Below are 19,100 nucleotides of genomic sequence, written 5' to 3'. Positions count from 1 at the left end.
CAAAGGCTCATAACTTGGTCAAATCAAAACCAATGCACACTACAATACTTACTGGCACTTTCTCCTCAATGAGGGCTATTTCTATGCCAAGTTTTAAGACTCAACCATTTTACATGTATCATTAGATCTGTTTTGATTTGATTTTCTAATATTGCTAGAATTTGTTTTTGATAATAATAAAAGGAAAGCATTATCTCCTCCACTTCCCTTGTATTCAAAAACAAGGTTTATTAAATCTTTCTAAATCAGTTCACCTTTGAACAGTCACAAAGCCTGGAAAATTTCCACCTGAAAGGTGAAAGTTTTCAGTCATCATAATTTTTTAGAAATGAGTTAGAATGGAAAGCATAATTTAACCTTACCTACTATACAGAGGTCACTTCTGTTCTCAGTATAAGAAGAACATAAGAACAGTCATGCTGGGTCAGACCAAAGGTCCATCTAGCACAAACATTCAGTAAAGAGATACTTGCCTTATGCTCAGCTATAATCTTTAAGTTTACCAATGCATAGGTTAAAGCAGGGGTTCTCAAACTGGGGATTGGGACCCCTCTGGGGGTCACAAGGTTATTACATGGGGGGTCATGAACTGTCAGCCTCCACCCTAAACCCCGCTTTGCCTCCAGCATTTATAATAGTGTTAAATATATAAAAAACGTTTTTAATTGATAAGGGGGGGGGTCACACTCAGAGGCTTGCTATGTGAAAGGGGTTACCAGTACAAAAGTTTGCGAACCACCGGGTTAAAGGGAAACTGTCAAATTTAATAGGGCCAAAATTTAACCTACTTTATTATTTTTATATCTGTTTACAGAGTCTCTGCCATTTTTGTAAAACAAATGCTTCAGTGCTCTTTTCCTCTCAAAAGGAATGATAGATTCCAGCAGCTCAGCACTCATGTGAAAAATACTTTTCACATGTGTTGGAAGGGAGAAATGTGTGTAAGGAAATGGTTTCATTTTCAAGGAGTTATTATAAATAAAGTGAAAAGAAAAATGAAGTATAAAGTTATGAAAAATAACTTGACAGTCTCCTTTGCAAGCCTTAGTTTGGTATCAAATTTAGCAGTACGTTCCTGATAAAACCTTACATTTGGTTATAGTTATAAAACAATGGGGTTCTAAAGAGCATTATGAAATACTCTATTGCACCTGCAGTTTCAAATATATTTTTGAAACTGAAACTAGATATGAAAACACAAATCTGGATGGAAATTCTGACTTGGCTGCTTTCTATAAACATGGCAAAATATGTAAGAAAAGATTATAATGACTCTTTACGCAGTGATGCACTGCCAACTTTTTATAAAAAGGGGCTTCAACTACAATGTTCTGCCTTAGCCTGTGATAAATATTGCATGCCTGGCATGTGTGTGTGTTACAGACATGAAGGATGAGGGGCTGGGGAATCTATTCATTTTTCTATTTAAACCAAAATGCTTAATCATAATCAAAGAATGAGACATCGCTTGGCAAACACACTTCTATGAACTGCATTTACTGGAAATGTTTATACTTTGTTCCTGAAAAATATACAAAGTACATTAATAGATTTATATATTTTAGAGCCAGAAGGGACCATTATAATTGTCTTGTCTGACCTTCTGCATAAGATTGGCCAAAGATCCTTACCAGTAAAATCTGCATCAAGCTCACAACTTCTGCTTGAGTTATAGCACATTATATACATGCTATAACTGTGCAAGAGAGAGAGCGAGAGCACAGTGTTCAGCTTGTGTTGTTTGAAGTGTGTGTATATAGCTATACTCATAGATTGTTTTGTAGGAAGGCGCAGAAATATTAGTCCCTAGGGATCTTTCTTTTTTTTCCTTTTTAATGTAATCCTTGACATTAGATTCTACCTTGTGGATTCCAAGGACTAAAAAGTTGCTCTTCAGAAGCATCTTTGTAAGTCATCCTAGGTATAGATGGTGTTCATCCCTCCCTGGATGCTGCTAAACTATCAAAGGGAGGAAAGCTACCCAATCCGTCCTTCAGTTTGGTGACAGAATTTTTACAAGGTTCTCCCAAGAGCTCCCTCCAGCACATCATTGCCATTACCTAAGTTACACAGAGGTTCAAAAGACAGAACTAGGAAAATAACTGCAATCAAAGTATTCTCAGAGTTCAGTAAGCTTGCAGTATTATCCAGAACAGTATCATTTTGGAGTACTCAGCATTTCAAGGAATAAGCCTATTAAAATGAGATGCTGTTGAAGGATAACTAAAATTCCACCCTAGTTCACATAAATTTAATAACACGCTCAACCAAATGCAAAATTTCCATTTCTCGCTAGATAAAAATTTAATTGTTCCACTTCATTATTTGATAATAATACTGCATTCTATTAGGAGGCTTATTTATAAATGTTTTCCTTAGGATGTTCCAAAACTCCAAGGTAATGCTCTTCTTTTATATTAAGTTTTCAAGATAAGAACCGTAAAACAATTCAGTGGAAGTAAAGACAATTTTTCTGAAAATGTCACTATCCATGCAAGCTTAACTCATCTGAGAGATCCTGACTAAACTAAGTATTTCCCATTGACTTCAATGGGATTGCTCACATATGTAGAAGTTTGTTGGATCAAGCCCCTAGATTGTAATAGCAAAACATATACTCATTCCTGTTTATATGTTGAATTTTTACATCAAGCATGGAAACACTTATGCAATATCTGTAAAAACAGAACACTGGTATTGAAAGTAAAATATGCATTATAATCACACTTGAAGTTAAATATTTAAGACTAGTAACAAGTTACAATTACTTTTCTTATTTATCAATTTATATTAAATAAATATATGAGCTTTTAATCTTGTAATCAGTTTGAGTCCTGCAGTGGTAAAGTAGTAATCTGCTTTGAATACAAGATACAAATGAAATATATATATAGAGATCGAGTCAGTTGTACACAACTGTTTATACCACTTACTTTGGTAGAAAAATTCATGAAAGAACCACTGAGACTGCCATTGTTGCACTTAAAATTCAAATGTTGGTCTGGGTGATAATCTGCTTCCCAGCTCCCCACATCATGGATCAGTGACCTGTCTGAATTTTCAGATATTTTCTGGAAGGCAGTGCAAGTCATTCCTATGAAGCTAGACGGCTTGATCATAAAGGCCTCCAGAGCAATATTAAGGGAAATCTGTCAAAACACATTGAGAAACTGGTATTTTGCTAAGATACTTTAAAAGGAATCAATCCTCAATACAAAATATGCATTTTGTATACACTGTATATATGTATATGAAATGTGATAATAAACACATGGAAAGGTAAATTGATCAAAGAAGAAAAAATTAATTTCTGTAACAGTTCAGTGGCTCTGCTTGCACCTTTATTATGAATACAATAACAGAAGAAAAAATATCATATAAATGTACAAAAAGCCTGATGCTCCTTTCCTGTATACCAATTTTACAATAGTGTAGCTACCAACATCAGTGGAGTTAATCCAGATTTATAGCAGTGTAAATGCAAGGGGAATAGAGCACCTATTAGTAGTAGTAAATATGTTAAATAGAATCCAAGATTGTGTTCAGTTCCTCCTAACACAGATAATATACATGGGGCAAGATCTTCAGGCCTGGCCATTTGGCAACTGGCACTGTTCAGGTTGCTTTGCTGTTCCCTGATTGCTAATCCACCAAGCACCAGCCAAGTCCAAAGTAGTAACACAGAGCAGTCTGAGCATTGTTCTAAGCTACACAGGATCCAGCAGCCCATAAAGGTCTTCTCTGGCAGCCAGAAATTGCTGGAGGGCACGTCTCTCGCCATGCCTGCTTTTCTTGGCTACTGCCTCTACATCAGGACCTAAAGATTCTCCTATGGCATCAGTTATTGGTCAGTAACTCTGAAGTCAACTCCCACCCACTATGACTGGCTGAGACAACACCATTTCAATAAAATGCCTAATACAGAAAATATGAAACATCCATAAGTATTAAATCTGATTTGTATAAAATCGTGCATGTATATATAGTAGAGCTAAGGACAATGACAAGCTTTAGGTTTTGTTTGCAGTGAAGTTACTATTGACTGTCCTTATGTTTCTGTTCCACTCAGGAAACAATTGGAGAACTCAGGGATGTTTAAGATACTTTCCCTATTAAAGCATATCCATGCTATGCTGTGCAGCAATAAAAGCTTAATAAAAGTTAATATGGCCATTAAGACACAGGCCTGGAAAACATGGGAAAATATTATCATTGATGCAACCAGGGCCGGCGCTACCATTTAGGCTGCCTAGGCAATCGCCTAGTGCGCCAGAATAATTGGTGGGCACCGTTTTGCCGAAGGGGGCGGCAGGCAGCTCCGGTGGAGCTGCTGCAGTGGTGCCTGCAGGGGGTCCGGTGCTCCGCGGCTCCGGTGGAGCTGCCGCAGTCATGCCTGCGGATGGTCGGCTCCAGTGAACCGCCCGCAGGCACCACTGCGGCAGCTCCACTGGAGCCACGGAGCACTGGACCCTCCGCAGGCACCACTGCGGCAGCTCCACCGGAGCCGCAGGACCAGCACGCAGGGCGGCGAAATTGCTGTCCACCTAGGGCACTCAAACCCCTAGCGCCGGTCCTGGATGCAACTTTCCTCTCAAGTGCTGTTTTTGCACTTTCCATGTTCGGTTCAAACTATCAAAAATGGGTACATATGCATACTATAACTTCCATAGGTCAATCTAGATCTGAAGTCATACAGGGCTGATTAGTGGATTCACATTTGCTGAGTGCTGTCCTTGGAAGAGCACAGACTTGACTAGTCCTAGAGAGACGGTGTTTTATGTTTCATTATGCAAAGTGGTAATTAATGATGATGGGAAAGTTTTAACAGCAGCACAGCTCAGAAGTATAGCATGTTTTCTACCCCTAGATTTTTGTCAATCAGGTATATTTCCTGCTGTAAGAACACAGTTTTAATGATTATTTGTAGTGTAACAAACATGCACATGGCACTTTATACATTCTTTTCATTTGTGGGGATGAGGTTGTCAGGGAAATTTTGCCCCTTGATTTGGAAAAGGAAGGGATTCTAGAGTTTATTAGGCTCTGAGCATTCTATGATATTCTTCAGCACCTCAGGCAATAGTGTTCCACAATATGGCCTGATCTACACTACGCGTTTATACCGATTTTAGCAGCGTTAAACCAATTTAACGCTGCACCCGTCCACACAACGAGGCCCTTTATATCGATATAAAGGGCTCTTTAAACCGGTTTCTGTACTCCTCCCCGATGAGAGGAGTAGCGCTGAAATCGGTATTACCATATCGAATTAGGGTTAGTGTGGCCGCAAATCGATGGTATTGGCCTCCAGGAGCTATCCCACAGCGCACCACTGTGGGATAGCTGGAGTCCACTGTGGACCATTCTGGAAAGCAATCCAAACTCGGATGCACTGGCCAGGTAGACAGGAAAAGCCCCGCGAACTTTTGAATTTCATTTCCTGTTTGCCCAGTGTGGAGCTCTGATCAGCACATGTGGCAATGCAGTCCCAAATCCAAAAAGAGCTCCAGCATGGACCGTACAGGAGATACTGGATCTGATCGCTGTATGGGGAGCCAAATCTGTTCTATCACAGCTCCGTTACACAAGACGAAATGCCAAAGCATTTGAAAAAAATCTCCAGACTATGATACAGAGTCCACAGCACAGTGCTGTGTGACAAGTGTAATGGAAAGCCAAAGAATCAAATGGATGCTCATGGAGTAAGGGAGGGGGGGTCTGAGGACTCCAGCTATCCCACAGTCCCCGAAAAGTATTTGCATTCTTGGCTGAACTACCAATGCCTGTAGGGTCAAACACATTGTCCGGGGTGGTTCAGGGTATATCTCGTCAATTTACTCCCCCTCCACCCCCCGTGAAATAAAAGGGAAAAAAATGGTTTCTTTTTTTTCAATGTCACCGTATGTCTACTGCATGCTGCTGATAGACACGGTGCTGGGGCACTGAACAGCAGCATCCTCTCTCCTCCCTTCCCCAGTGGCAGACAGTACAGTGCAGTAGGACTGGTAGCCGTCCTCGTCATCAGCCCATGAGTGCTCCTGGCTGGCCTCACGTAAGGTCAGCCGGGGGCGCCTGGGAAAAATTAGGAATGACTCCCGGTTATTCCCAGCAGATGGTACAGAATGGCTGGTAACCATCCTCATCATAGCAACTGCGGGCTGAACTCCATCAGCCCCCCATCTTTCATGTCTAAAAAAAAAATTCTGTACTGCCTGGACTATCATAGCAGCGGGATGCTGGGCTCCTCTCCCCCCCACTGTTTAATGTCCTGCCTGGACTAACATAGCAGCTGGAGGCTGCCTCCCCCTCATTTTATCTCACTAAAAACTCAGTGTTTCTTATTCCTGCATTCTTTATTACTTCATCACACAAATGGGGGGACCCTGCAACGGTAGCCCAGAAGGGTTGTGGGGGAGGAGGGAAGCAAGGGGTGGGGTTGTTGCCAGGGCACCCCCTAGAATGGCATGCAGCTCATCATTTCTGTGGGATCTGACACGGAGCGGCTGTGCTCTCTGGTTCTCTGATACACTGGTTCTCTAGTACACTTGCCTCATATTCTAGGCAGGACTGACTCTATTTTTAGATACAACATAAAGGAGGGAATGACCCGGGGGGGGTCATTCCCATTTTTGTTTTTGCGCCCCCGGCCGACCTCAGCGAAGGTCAGCCAGGAGCACCCATAACAGCAGCAGATGGTACAGAACGACTGATAACCGTCATCTCATCACCAATTTACAATGGCACAACAGACGGTACAAAATGACTGGTAATCGTCTCTGCTACCTTGCAAAGGCAAATGAATGCTGCTGTGTAGCGCTGCAGTACCACCTCTGTCAGTGGCATCCAGTACACACACAGTGACAGTAACAAAAGGCAAAACGGGCTCCATGGTTGCCGTGCTATGGCGTCTGCCAGGGCAATCCAGGGAAAAAGAGCACGAAATGATTGTCTGCCGTTGCTTTCACGGAGGAAGGAATGAGTGATGACATTTACCCAGAATCACCCACGACACTGTTTTTGCACATCATGCATTGGGATCTCAACCCAGAATTCCAATGGGTAGGGGAGACTATGGGAACTATGGGATAGCTACGAGATAGCTACCCACAGTGCAACGCTCCAGAAATTGATGCTAGCCTCGGTACATGGACGCACACCATCGAATTATTGTGCTTTGTGTGGCCGCATGCACTCAACTTTATACAATCTGTTTTACAAAACTAGTTTATGTAAAATCGGAATAATCCTGTAATGTAGACGTACCCTAAGACTCAACTTCACTCAGTATTGATTAGAATGGGGTGAAATTGTCACATTAAACCCCAGAAAATTTGGAGCATGCTGAAGGTTTATTTTGCAGAAGATTTTCACATGACTTCACACTAGTGGAAAATACTTTCTATCTGGCAGGGGGAAAAAACAAACACACATGCAAACAGTTTAGACCTGGCTGAGAAACTGTTTTTCTGTCTCAGGAAAATGTTTGAAAATTTGAAAATATTTCCTGTCTTGATGGGAATAAAAAGCTGAAATTTTGAAGAGTTTTGCTGAATTGATATATCACAATATTTAATTTTGAAAGCACTAAAATGTGGTATTTCTGAAGGGAAATATATTAATCAGGATCCCTGACTTCCCATCTGGTGAGCTGCAATGGAGCTGGGAACCCTGGAAGCCCTAGCAGCTGCAGACTAAAGGTATGTTGACATGATTCTTGTCAGTTTCATGATTGCCCACCACTGAACAGCAAAGTGAAACTGACCAGACCCTGTTGTCATGTTAACAGAAGTCTAGTCAGTAACACTGCTGCTGTTAGTGAGGACCGCAATGAAACTGACAAGAATTATGTCAATTTCAGGCCCCTGTGGCCAGGTCTTTGAGGATCTTCCAAAGCAGCCAACCTGGCAGGGGATTCCAGGCTCCTGGTTTCCCCTCAACCTGCATGGTGTGCTGAAGTGGAACTGTGAGCCTGGAAACACTGGCTCCTGTGTTCTGAGACTCCCAGCTCAGTGGACTGCCAAGGAGCTGGTCAAGCAAGTTGGCAGGAAACCAGGCAGGTTTATGATGGAAACCTGACTGGCAGGCAGGTTTTGAAACCTGGGGTCCACTGGAAGTTTGTGAAAATCCAACCACTCTCACAAAATGGTTTGATCTCAATGAACTGGCAAATTCCAAAAAACAGTTTTGACAGAATTTTTCTGATCAGCAGTTTACTCAGGATGTTGTAGGCTTGGAGCCAAAACCCTAAAACCTCATTGTAAGGTGGGGAGGAAATATGGTGGCTTTGTTGCCCTTAGGTCCTGCCTTGTCAGTCTGGATTCTGTCATAAGTCAGTGGGGTGTCTCATAATAACCCTTCAGTGGCTGGTTTATCTGTGTGTGCTCAAAATGAAGCTATGAAGTACAGTAAATTCCTGTCAGCCACAAGTGCTGCCGCCTCCAATGCTCTATTTAGGCTTGGACTAATGGCTAATAGTAGGAGCTGCAGCTTCCACTACAGTTAAGGTTTCATAATATTTCCATTCTAAACCCTTGTTTAGTTGTTGCTAATTTTTTAAAAACATTCACCTTTCCAGATTTTTTGAGTAAAAATGGCTGACCCATTTTAGAATACAAGAAGTAGAATTCCCACCCACCCCCCATTATAAAAAATATCCTGAGACTTTGTTTTGAACAGTCTAATAGCTGGAACAGCCAGATAGAAAAGCTTTAAAATAGAAACCAGGTTTTCTTGGATAACTTGATGTACCCTACACATATAGATTTCCATGCTGTGCACACAAATTTCACGGGCACAAGATATGCTTGTGGAAACGTCAAAAGATGTGGGTTCAACCCCCAGCTCTGCCCAAGACTTCTGGTGTGACCTCAGGAAGTTACATAGTGCCCTTGTGCCTCAGATCGCTCTAAATAATCCCACTGAAATTGTCAGAGAATTTCAGGTTAATTGTTAATGAGGCTTTCCCTTTCTAGGCTTAGTCTTTGTGCCCTTTGGCATTGTCCTGAGCTGCACACCCAAGGAGCCATTTTTGCCATCCTCTTAAGTTTGCCCCAACCTGCTGTTACATACATGGACACCATATTATTTTCCATATTTATAGCACTTGGAAACAAGAAGATTAGTTTGGTAGCTTTCGATAAAATGCTTGCCGTTCTGACTGTAACTTGCTATGATTGTATGAGTGGAGTAGAGGTGGCCACCTATTTTAGATATAATTTCTGAAAAATGTGCTGAGAAATTATCATAGAACATGTTATTCCATGGCAAAGAGATTGCCAACAATGTCACTATCTAGGTATAGATAGCCAGGATAGTTTGCTTTTGAAAGCTAAACAATTACCATAGATAGATTAGATTAGATTAGATTAGATTAGATAAAATAGACAGACGTTCCCCTGTTGTTAGCTGGACTGGTGATCTGCTAGGTCACGCCAATCCTCGACTCTGGGAGCCAGTCTGCTGTGAGAACCGCCACTCCTGGGCTGTTCACAGCCTCTGGCATATAAACTGCTTCTTGGATTGTGCAACCAAAATGACACTAGCCAATATCTCCAGTCCCAGACACAAACCTAGGAACCTCCATCTTGCAGGGTCCAGTTATGCCCACTGGATGCTGCAAGTTTATATGAGTTAGTCAATTTAACAAAGAAACTGATGTGCACCAGGCTTGTTATCCCATGGAGCCTTCAAACCAAACACACTGCTTCAGGTAGAACAAACAAACAAATTTATTAACTACAAAGATGAATTTTAAGTGATTATCAATCAAAGAACAAGAAGTTGGATTTGGTCAAATGAAATAAAAGCAAAATGGATTCTAAGCTGATCTTTACACTTTCAGTGACCCTACAAACTTAGATGCTTTTCACAACAGGCTGGCTATTTGATCAGCCCTTCAGTCACTTGGTGGTGATGTCTTTAGATGGAGGTGGGAGAGGACGAGCATGGCAAACATCTCTCCCTTTTATCAGGTTCTTTCTTCCCTCTTCATCTCCACCCCTCTTCAGAGTCAGGTGAGCATTACCTCATCGCAGTCCCAGACTGACCAAAGGAAGGGGGTGAGGCAGAGCTTGTCTACACTACCAAGTTTTGTTGACAAAATTTATGTCGACACCCAAAGGTCGACAAAACAAAAATCGCCAAAGGGCGTTCACACTTGCTCCCTCTGTCAACAGATCATGTCCACATTGGGGACACCATCCTCAACAGGGTAAGCAATGCACTGTGGGTATGTATCCCAGAGTGCAGTATTGTGGAAAGAAAGAGCTGATTGCTCCGCATCTTGGGATTCTCTCTGAGTTCTCCCACAGCCCCCTTAGCTGCCGAGAGCAGCATCATGAGTAGCTCTGTGAGCTCTCCATGTTGAGGAATTGCAAAGCAGCACAGCAGTCTGTCCCCCTCGCCCTGCAGCAGCAGTCTGCCTGCTGCTGTGTTCCTAGTGCTGGGCAGAACAGGAGCATTCCAATGATTTGCTCTTTGTTTGTTTCCCTAACAGACCCGCACACAGATACTTCTTTGAGCTTTGAAAGGGGAGGGGCACATGCCTTCAGGGCAGTAGAGATCAAAACACTGAGCAGAGCAATCAGGGCAGGCATTGTGGGATACTGGCAGAAGCTAGTTCTGTGGACAAAACAATCAGCAGTGTCTACACTGGCTCTTTGTCGACAATAAAGGGAGGGGAAAAGACAAAAGTCTCTCATAGGGGTGGAAGTTTTTTGTCACCAAAACTGGGCATTTTTCATGACAGAAGTCCCACCGTAGTGTATACGCTCTTGCTGTTTTGTCACCAAAAGGCAGTTTTTGGCGACAAAATTTGCCAGTGTAGACAAGCCTACACTTGAGAGTCTAACAGATCCTTTGTTGTTGCCTAGGCTGGTGTCCTTTGTTCCTGTGAGGCTTGGCTGTGTTTGTCCCATACATGCCCTGATGAGGTGTGAACTGCCCCTCTGCTCTTGGAGAGGTTTTGCCTGGGCTTGCTTTAAGCCATGAGGACACATTTTCAGCTTCATAACTATATACATGAAATTACAACCTGTAACATTACTATAATAACAATTACTATAACATTACCATAACAACAATGCTCAGTACATCATGAGCCTTCTGAAAACCCCTGACATGACAAACTTTGCATTAGATATCACACAATCATAGTATAAAGATGAACATGGGGGTGTAGGACGTTCCCATGAGGTACAGAATGTCACAGATAGATAGCCATGAATGGAAAGGTATCGCAGACTGTTCAGTAAATTTACACATACATTAACAATGAAATTGATTTAATTTGACTGTGTCAGGTTGGCACGCTAAGAGCAAAAAAATAGCAGCCTTTTCACTTGTTTCTGTCCCATCAGAAGAATTTTATGTTCACAGGAATTTAGTCTTACTTTTTAATATAATATACAAAAAAAGAGTTTCTTTTTCACTCAGCACGGTAAGATTAATTTGAAGCCATATATAATTTCCTACCTTAAATGTATTATTATACATGGGATAAAATATCTGGAGTTTATACATTTGAGAAGATGTAACAGGCCATTCCTTACGTACAGAACAATATTTATATATACATACCACTCCAAACTCAGGGAAGTATGAGGAAATACAACGGATCTACTTCCTTATCTTTCAACTCAGGGGTTTGTTTACCTTTGTGATAACCCATCCTATAGTGCATGAGAAAAACATGTCTGTCTTCCCCCCAAAAAACACTGCCTTTTAAGAAAGTTTTCAATAGACTGAGAAAGAAAATGGCCAGGTTCATGTCATACAATTGACAGATGTAGTAGGAGACTTAATTTTTCAGAAATTATATCTAAATCAGGTGACCACTTCAAAGTCTGTGCAGTCTTACTCTGTTTAAAGAAACTAAAGCAATTTCTGTGAGCTAGTTAACTGGCTAATTGCTTGCTGGCTGGTGTCCAAAAGGAACGGAAGTTGTTTAGTTTGCGTGAGACTACACAAGAAAGTCCACAGATTTGTTTATTTACAAGCTGCACTCAACTGTGCACTGAATCTCCTACAGAAAACTGTAAGAAGAAAAAAGATAGAGCACAGCTAATAGGTTAGGGATACAGATCTACAGCTTGCATAAACAGAAAGAATTACTTTGGATAGGAATGTCAACATCCTCCCGAAGCAGTGACAAGAAAAATGACCTATGGAACTTGACATTTAAAATAAACCAGGAGTTTATACAAATAGAGCATCCCCTTAGCTGTTACATAAAAGCCAGCCCTAGGAAAGTGCTTTACTGTCTATACATATTCTAAATAGATACATACATAAAAATGGGCATTGAAAGTGATTCTTTTCTATATATAGAACAAAGAGTCCTGTGGCACCTTATAGACTAACAGACGTATTGGAGCATAAGCTTTCGTGGGTAAATACCCATTTCATCAGACATACAATATACACAATATATCTGTTAGTCTATAAGGTGCCACAGGACTCTGTCACTTTTTACATATCCAGACTAACATGGCTACTCCTCTGATATTTTTCTGTATATAACCATTTCAATGAACAGCTTTTTTTCTTTAAAAATAGACAAATCAGTTCCTCAGACAGTATAATCTGCAAGTGAAAAAAGACTGGTCCTTCTAGGTCTTTCTTCTTTAAAGATATGTCTACGCTGCAATTAAAAACCCAAAGCTGGCCCGTGCTAGCTGACTCGGGCTCACAGGGCTCCGGCTAAAAGACTGTTTAATTGTGGTGCAGATGTTCGTGCTCAGGCCACAGCCCAAGCTCTAGGACCCTCCCACCTCACCTGAGTTGCACTGTTCAAGGGGCTAAGGATATAAGCAGGCCACCAATGCCTGTTTGTGTGCACGAGTGCACATGTGTGTTTGAAAATACGCACTGGTCTGTAACAAAAATTAACAAGGAATTCACTTTCAAGCAATATCCCCAAACAAATTCTGTAGATAATGGACCAAAATCTGCAAGGTTTTGCAAGTTGTTATTGTTTTTTTCTTTTTAAACATACCCAATAACTCTTTAAATATTTAATTTAAAATGGTAAAGGGTTTGGATTTAAGCTTCTGATTTTGGTCCATTCTACTATTTAAATGTTGAAAAACTGCTAAAAACACACTCAGTGTCCCAAGGGTGAACTCTTGTGAGCTGGAGGCTGGGCATTTTTGGTAGTAGGTCCAAGCATCTACAATTTGCACCCCATAAAAATAAGATTAAACACAAAACTAGCTGCTATCTTTACCAAGAGCAACAAGATGCACCTTTTCAGCCAGGCCTTTCTCACCGGTTTACGCTATAATACCTAGAATGCTCTCTGACAGCCATATCGAAAGCTGCAGGCAACAACGGAGCATGTTGTCTTATCCTCTTATTGGAAATGTTGATTGACCCAATTTAAGCCTTCTAAAATGAACACATATACCAACAGTGATGGGTAAACTGAAGTGAACAGCAATACCATATTTGAAGAACATGCCACAAAGGAAACAATCCACTATAATAATAAATAGATAAATGTCAGTTATTGAGCCTATCAGTAATGTTAGATAAACCTACTGTATTTTTGCTTTTTCTGTCTTCCAACAGTACTTTAATGAATATAAAATGCTAAGGCAAAAATTGATAGAAAAATGACAGCTCTTTCAAACAAACCCCAACAAAATATTTATAATTTTATTACATACCTTTGATATAACCTGAGTATGGCTGGTCAGTGTCTGATTTGTAATGTGCGCCACACATTGTACAATCCTGGTACAGGCTTTGTTTTCATTCTGGGCCATCCACAACACATGGTCATCTACCAACATTATGTTGCTGGCAATTTCAACTATAGCATCTCCAAGCTGAAGGAAAAAGTAATTACATGGGAAACTATTATACCATTAAAACGGCAACAAAGAACACAAGAGTGCAATTGAAATTTGGCACCTTATTTCACCTAATGACAGTCATTTTAAGGAGACTAGTCATTCTGTTAGATCACTACATTTAAACAAACACAGAGATCAAGGAGAAGAAGAGACAAAAGTGCCAACTGACATCAAAGAAAATACACTTAAATAGTGAACAAAAAAGTAATATCCCCACAGTTTTTATTTTTTATGTATTTATTTATTTGTGTATTTCACCATTTTGGGTTAAAGCAGGTGCTATTGGTCATTTGTTTTCTATTAACTAAAATAAATTAAAATAAAGTAACACAGCTCATTTTTGGTTTATTACAAATATGTTTATTGATTAGGGCTGCCCAGAGGATTCAGAGGGCCTGGGGCAAAGCAATTTCATGAGCCACTTCCATTAAAAAAAATTGCAATACTATAAAATACTATATTCTCGTGGGGGCCCCTGTGGGGCTCAGGGACTGGGGCAAATTGCCCCACTTGCCCCCTCACCCCTGGGCGGCCCTGTTATTGATCATTCCACTGGTTGATCTTGGTATTTTATTCTCCTCTGCTAATTTAATATGTTCAACTCTACTGTTTGTTTTATTAATGTGGGATATTTACAAGTCTTTGTTTTTAAAGAATTTCAGTTCTCCTCTTACTGTCTCAGCCACTAGATCTTCCCTATAACACCAAATATAAATCCATAAAAAAGCAATTCATCTTTTCCCAAATTAATTTTTAAAAACTAAATCTATTTGAGTTATATATGCCCAAGAAAGCATTCTACTCAGATGAAGTACATTTTAATCAGGATTTTTAATCAGGATTAACCAGGCAAAAAGATTTCCTTCACAATTTATATAAAACCAAACCAAAATACCAGAATGAAAACCAAAACAAACACTTTTCCCCTCTAGAACTTCTTGTTTTCTGAATTACAACCCTTTCCCCCCCCCCTTCATAAAACAAGAGACTATGATGGAAAGAAGAATACAGCCATAACTGCTACAGTGCAACTTGCAATATCACTTGATATTTTACAGCATTTTGTACAAGAAAGGAAATGCTCCATATGACTGAATACATGCCTAGCAAGGGTCTGCATCAAAATTCCGGCAGTTTGTGAGAATCTGACAAATTTCATCAGACAGCAGAGTGAACAGTGCCCCAAACAAAGATGTTCCTGAGATTAATACTGTGATACCCAAGAAACAATAATTTTATATTTTGATGAGTACAATGATTATTCAGAAAGCCTGAAATGTTTCTTTGACTTAAAAACACAATCAACTTAAAAAACACATTTCTGTCTGAAAACTACTTTCCCTGGAATTGTTACAAGTAATACCTACACTTACTGTAACTGAGAGGGTTTTAAGAAAACATGTTTCTTTTTTTACTTCATGCATTTGACAGCACTTTGTGTATAGTCAGTTTCACAGTTTCTAGGGAGAGAGGGCCTAATTCTCAAAAGGACGGAGAACTCACAACTCAATTTGAAATTAATGAGAGTTGCAGGTTCTCCATACCTCTGAAAATCAGGCTCATAGTCAGTTTACATTTTTGTTTGCTTGCTTCTATGTATGAGTATTGCAGTAGTTCCAGAAGCCCATGAAGAGCCCCACTGTCCTAGGTGCCTTAAATGAGTCCTTGCCCTAAATAGCGAAAGTTGAAGAGAAAAACATTTTAGAAAATGTGATTGTAATGATAGTCCAAGGATTTCATCTTGAATTGAATCAATGATGCAGTGGCTTCTTTCTTGACTTTTCACTTTTAAATGATTTTTTTTTTGTAATTTAAATCAGATTACGAAGTAATATAGCCTTGTAAATGTATATAGCAGTTTTCAGAACCCACAGATATGGCATCCCAAAGAGTTTACTGATCATCTCACACAAAAATGATGTATGGAAGAGTGATTACATTCAGGGGCATAAAAATAACTAAAAAATGTTTCAACAGGGAAAGACGTAACCTAGTAGATCTGGCTATGTGGTTCAAAGTACAGATATTCAGCAGAAAGAAGAAACCCATAAAGCAATAATACTCCAACATCGGAGATGGCAGACATTAAGAAATTAAACAGGAGTTTGCAGTGCTAATGGTTGCTGAAAAAGCCAATGCAACTTTAAACTTTATATACAGCAGTCACACAACAATGGACAAAGATATAATGTGTCCTCTCTATATGGCTCTTTTGTGACTACCTGAAATAATATATTATTTTCTGGTAACCTAATTACTAGTAGGTTACTGACAAATTGTGTTACTGACACATTGAAGAGTAAGAAAAATGATTAGGAAGCTGGAGGCAATGATTGATTAGCAAAGATTAAGACACACAGCTCAGCTAAGTGAGGGACAGGATAATAGCCTATAAATAAAGAAGAGGTCGGAAAAGTAGGGAGAGGAAGCCATTCTTTAGCATAATAAAATGTGCTAACTAGGAGTAATAGCATGAAATCAAGAAAATGAAAAATTGGATGACTGTAAACACATTTTCCTGGCAGCGTGATATACTAGACTGTGAAATTATGCCCCAGGAGAAGCCATGAAAGCCCTATCGTTTGCACATTTGACACTAGATGGGACAATGCAAGAGTAAAATGTGCAGTAAGGAACCAACATGCACTGGTTGCAATGTAGACTAAATGATCAAATTGGTCTTTTTCTGCTCTAAGCATGTTGTCAACACAGATGTTGCACAAATTTAACTAAAATTGGTTTAAAACAGTGCAAAATTGTTAACCCACTTATGTTAGTTTACAAGTGATTTATATCAGTTTAGCTTATGACACAAGTCAGTTGGAGATAGCTGCGTGGTCACATAGGGGTTTGCACTGTTTAACTAAATCAGTTTTAAACCACTTTTAGTTATACCATGGCAACTTCCAAGCGTACAAAAGACCGCTGATTCTATAATTCTATGGCAAAAGGAGAACAGTTCAGGTATCCACATTTTTTTTTGTACATCACTAGCGAGATTAAACTAAGAAACCAGTAGGTGTTAAGGATGGGTTTGAAGAAGAAGAGAGAAAGTGCTTAGTGAGGATGAAAGCTGGAATCCATTCCAAGCACAGGAAGCATCATGAAAGAAAGGGCATGTCTTCACTTCAAGTTATGGTGTGAAGGCAAGCATAGCTCTGATAGCTTTAATCTAGTGAGTGTGGACAGCAATAATAGTGAAGATGTGGAGACGGGCTAGCAATCCACGTACGTATCGAGCAACCCCGGTGGGCTTGTCTTCAGGTGCCCAGCCCAAGTACAAGTCTGTGCCACCACACCTTCACTATTCTTAGTACCCATGGTTCTCTCGATTACAGTCAGCACAGGTCTGCCTACCTGTGCAACAATCACGATTTTCACTCGCAGTGAATACATACCCAAAATGTGAAGCTGAAAGTGGAAACAGTAAGGAGAGAAGGTGGAGACAGTGAATGGTGTGAGGGATTATGAAAGAAACGGTTGGAGAAGTAACACGCAGTGAGGGGTGGAGTTGTGTGGCTGCTTTGATAATGTGGATCAGGAGTCTGAACATTACGTGGAAGGAGGGGCAAAACCAAATGGAGCTGATGCTAATTTATGTAATGAACAATACATAAGGTGCTAGTACCAAAACCAAAGAAGAATCAAAGGATTTTTGAGGAGAGTTATAACTGAATAAGGCTGTTTGTTTTGTCAGAGAGAAAATCCTCACTTTTTTTTTTTTGGTCAAAAAGCAACATCATCATATTGGGATTCTGAGCCAGGAGGCTGAAAAGCAATTGTAGCTTTGAAATATGACTCTGGGAAGCACTTAGTATGCACTTTAGTTCTGGAATCTGATGATGAAATTAAAGTTGAAGGCACTCTCAAAGTGGCACCATTACAAACCCCAAAGCCAGAATGAAATGAACAATACCAAATCAAAAGAAAACAAATGTTTTAACTATAACTATCATGTATTCAAAAATTACAGATTATGAAATCTTTATGCAAGCAGCTACTCTGAAAATTAACAATGAAAACTTGTCTGAGTATCATTGCTGTTCTCTATTAAAAGCTATTTTTTCCTTTGGAGTTTGCATAACTCTGATTAGATTTCCTTGTAAAATGTCATCCCCTGACCTAGGAGTTTCTTCAGAGAGTTATACTTAAAGAGGCATTTTGTCCTCTTCACATGAAGTGATACACACACTCTTAATTCTTTAAAATGCAGTGAAAATATCCTCCATAGTTATTCTGTTGATATACAGAATAAACAAAATAAACATTTGTGACATTCAGATACTGTTATGGAAACATCCAGAAGGAAAGGCACCCTGGAATTACTTCCAATACACATATAATTTAAAAAGGCACAAAGTAAAGGAAATGTGTGTGCATGCTAAAATATTTTGTTCCAAAACAGCAATGGATCTATCAGGCAGATGAGAAGGCTCAATCCTCCTCTTAGACACTGAGCAACTCACTGCTTAATCTTTTGTACAGCGTATATGCATTCACAAGAGCAGGAAGCAATTTTAGAATCTACACTGCAATGTGTGCCTGCCTATGTTAAAACAGGACCATGCCCTAAACGTACGTGATTTCAATTTTAAGTGGTAGATTATTCAGTATCTTACATCTTTGACTTCATCCGCGATGACTATTAACTTTTCCATTATGTAAGCCAAATATATAATATCCATCTTATCTGCAAAGTTGGAAGCACCTCTTGTGTAGGCTGCAAGTTGGCGGGAAAATTCAAGAGCATTGGTGGCGTTGACGTGCATCTGGAAATACATCAGAATTGTTATGTGTAATATCCGGCTTGGCTTTTATCACTCTCTTAAAATTTCTGAGGCTATATACTTTGTTTAATGTGTACCAATTTAGGATCTGATCATAGAATCATAGAAGATTAGGGTTGGAAGAGACCTCAGGAGGTCATCTAGTCCAACCTCTAGCTCAAAACAGGACCAACACCAACTAAATCATCCCAGCCAAGGCTTTGTCAAGCTGGGCCTTAAAAACCTCTAAGAATGGAGATTCCACTACCTCCCTGGGTAACTCATTCCAGTGCTTCACTACCTACTGAAACAGTGTTTCCTAAAATTCAACCTAGAAGTCCCCCACCTCAACTTGAGACCATTGCTCCTTGTTCTGTTATCTGCCACCACTGAGAACAGCCTAGCTTTATCCTCTTTGGAACTCCCTTTCAGGTAGTTGAAGGCTGCTATCAAATCCCCCCCCTCACTCTTCTCTTCT

General features: G+C 40.0%; 1 protein-coding gene across 1 annotated transcript in view; it reads right to left on the bottom strand.

Annotated features, from left to right (window-relative positions):
- Positions 1-19,100, bottom strand: part of ADGRA1 (adhesion G protein-coupled receptor A1) — a 454,349-nt gene that overhangs the window by 189,229 nt on the left and 246,020 nt on the right. Inside the window, exons 10-12 of the mRNA XM_030570731.1 lie at positions 18,476-18,625; positions 13,668-13,829; positions 2,934-3,149 (exon numbers count right to left, since the gene is read on the bottom strand). Coding sequence (XP_030426591.1) covers positions 2,934-3,149; positions 13,668-13,829; positions 18,476-18,625 — 528 coding nt within the window. The remainder of the gene's footprint in view (positions 1-2,933; positions 3,150-13,667; positions 13,830-18,475; positions 18,626-19,100) is intronic.

Source organism: Gopherus evgoodei, chromosome 7 (assembly GCF_007399415.2).
Source record: "Gopherus evgoodei ecotype Sinaloan lineage chromosome 7, rGopEvg1_v1.p, whole genome shotgun sequence".
Lineage (NCBI taxonomy): Eukaryota > Metazoa > Chordata > Testudines > Testudinidae > Gopherus > Gopherus evgoodei.
This window is presented reverse-complemented; position numbering and strand designations above follow the sequence as displayed.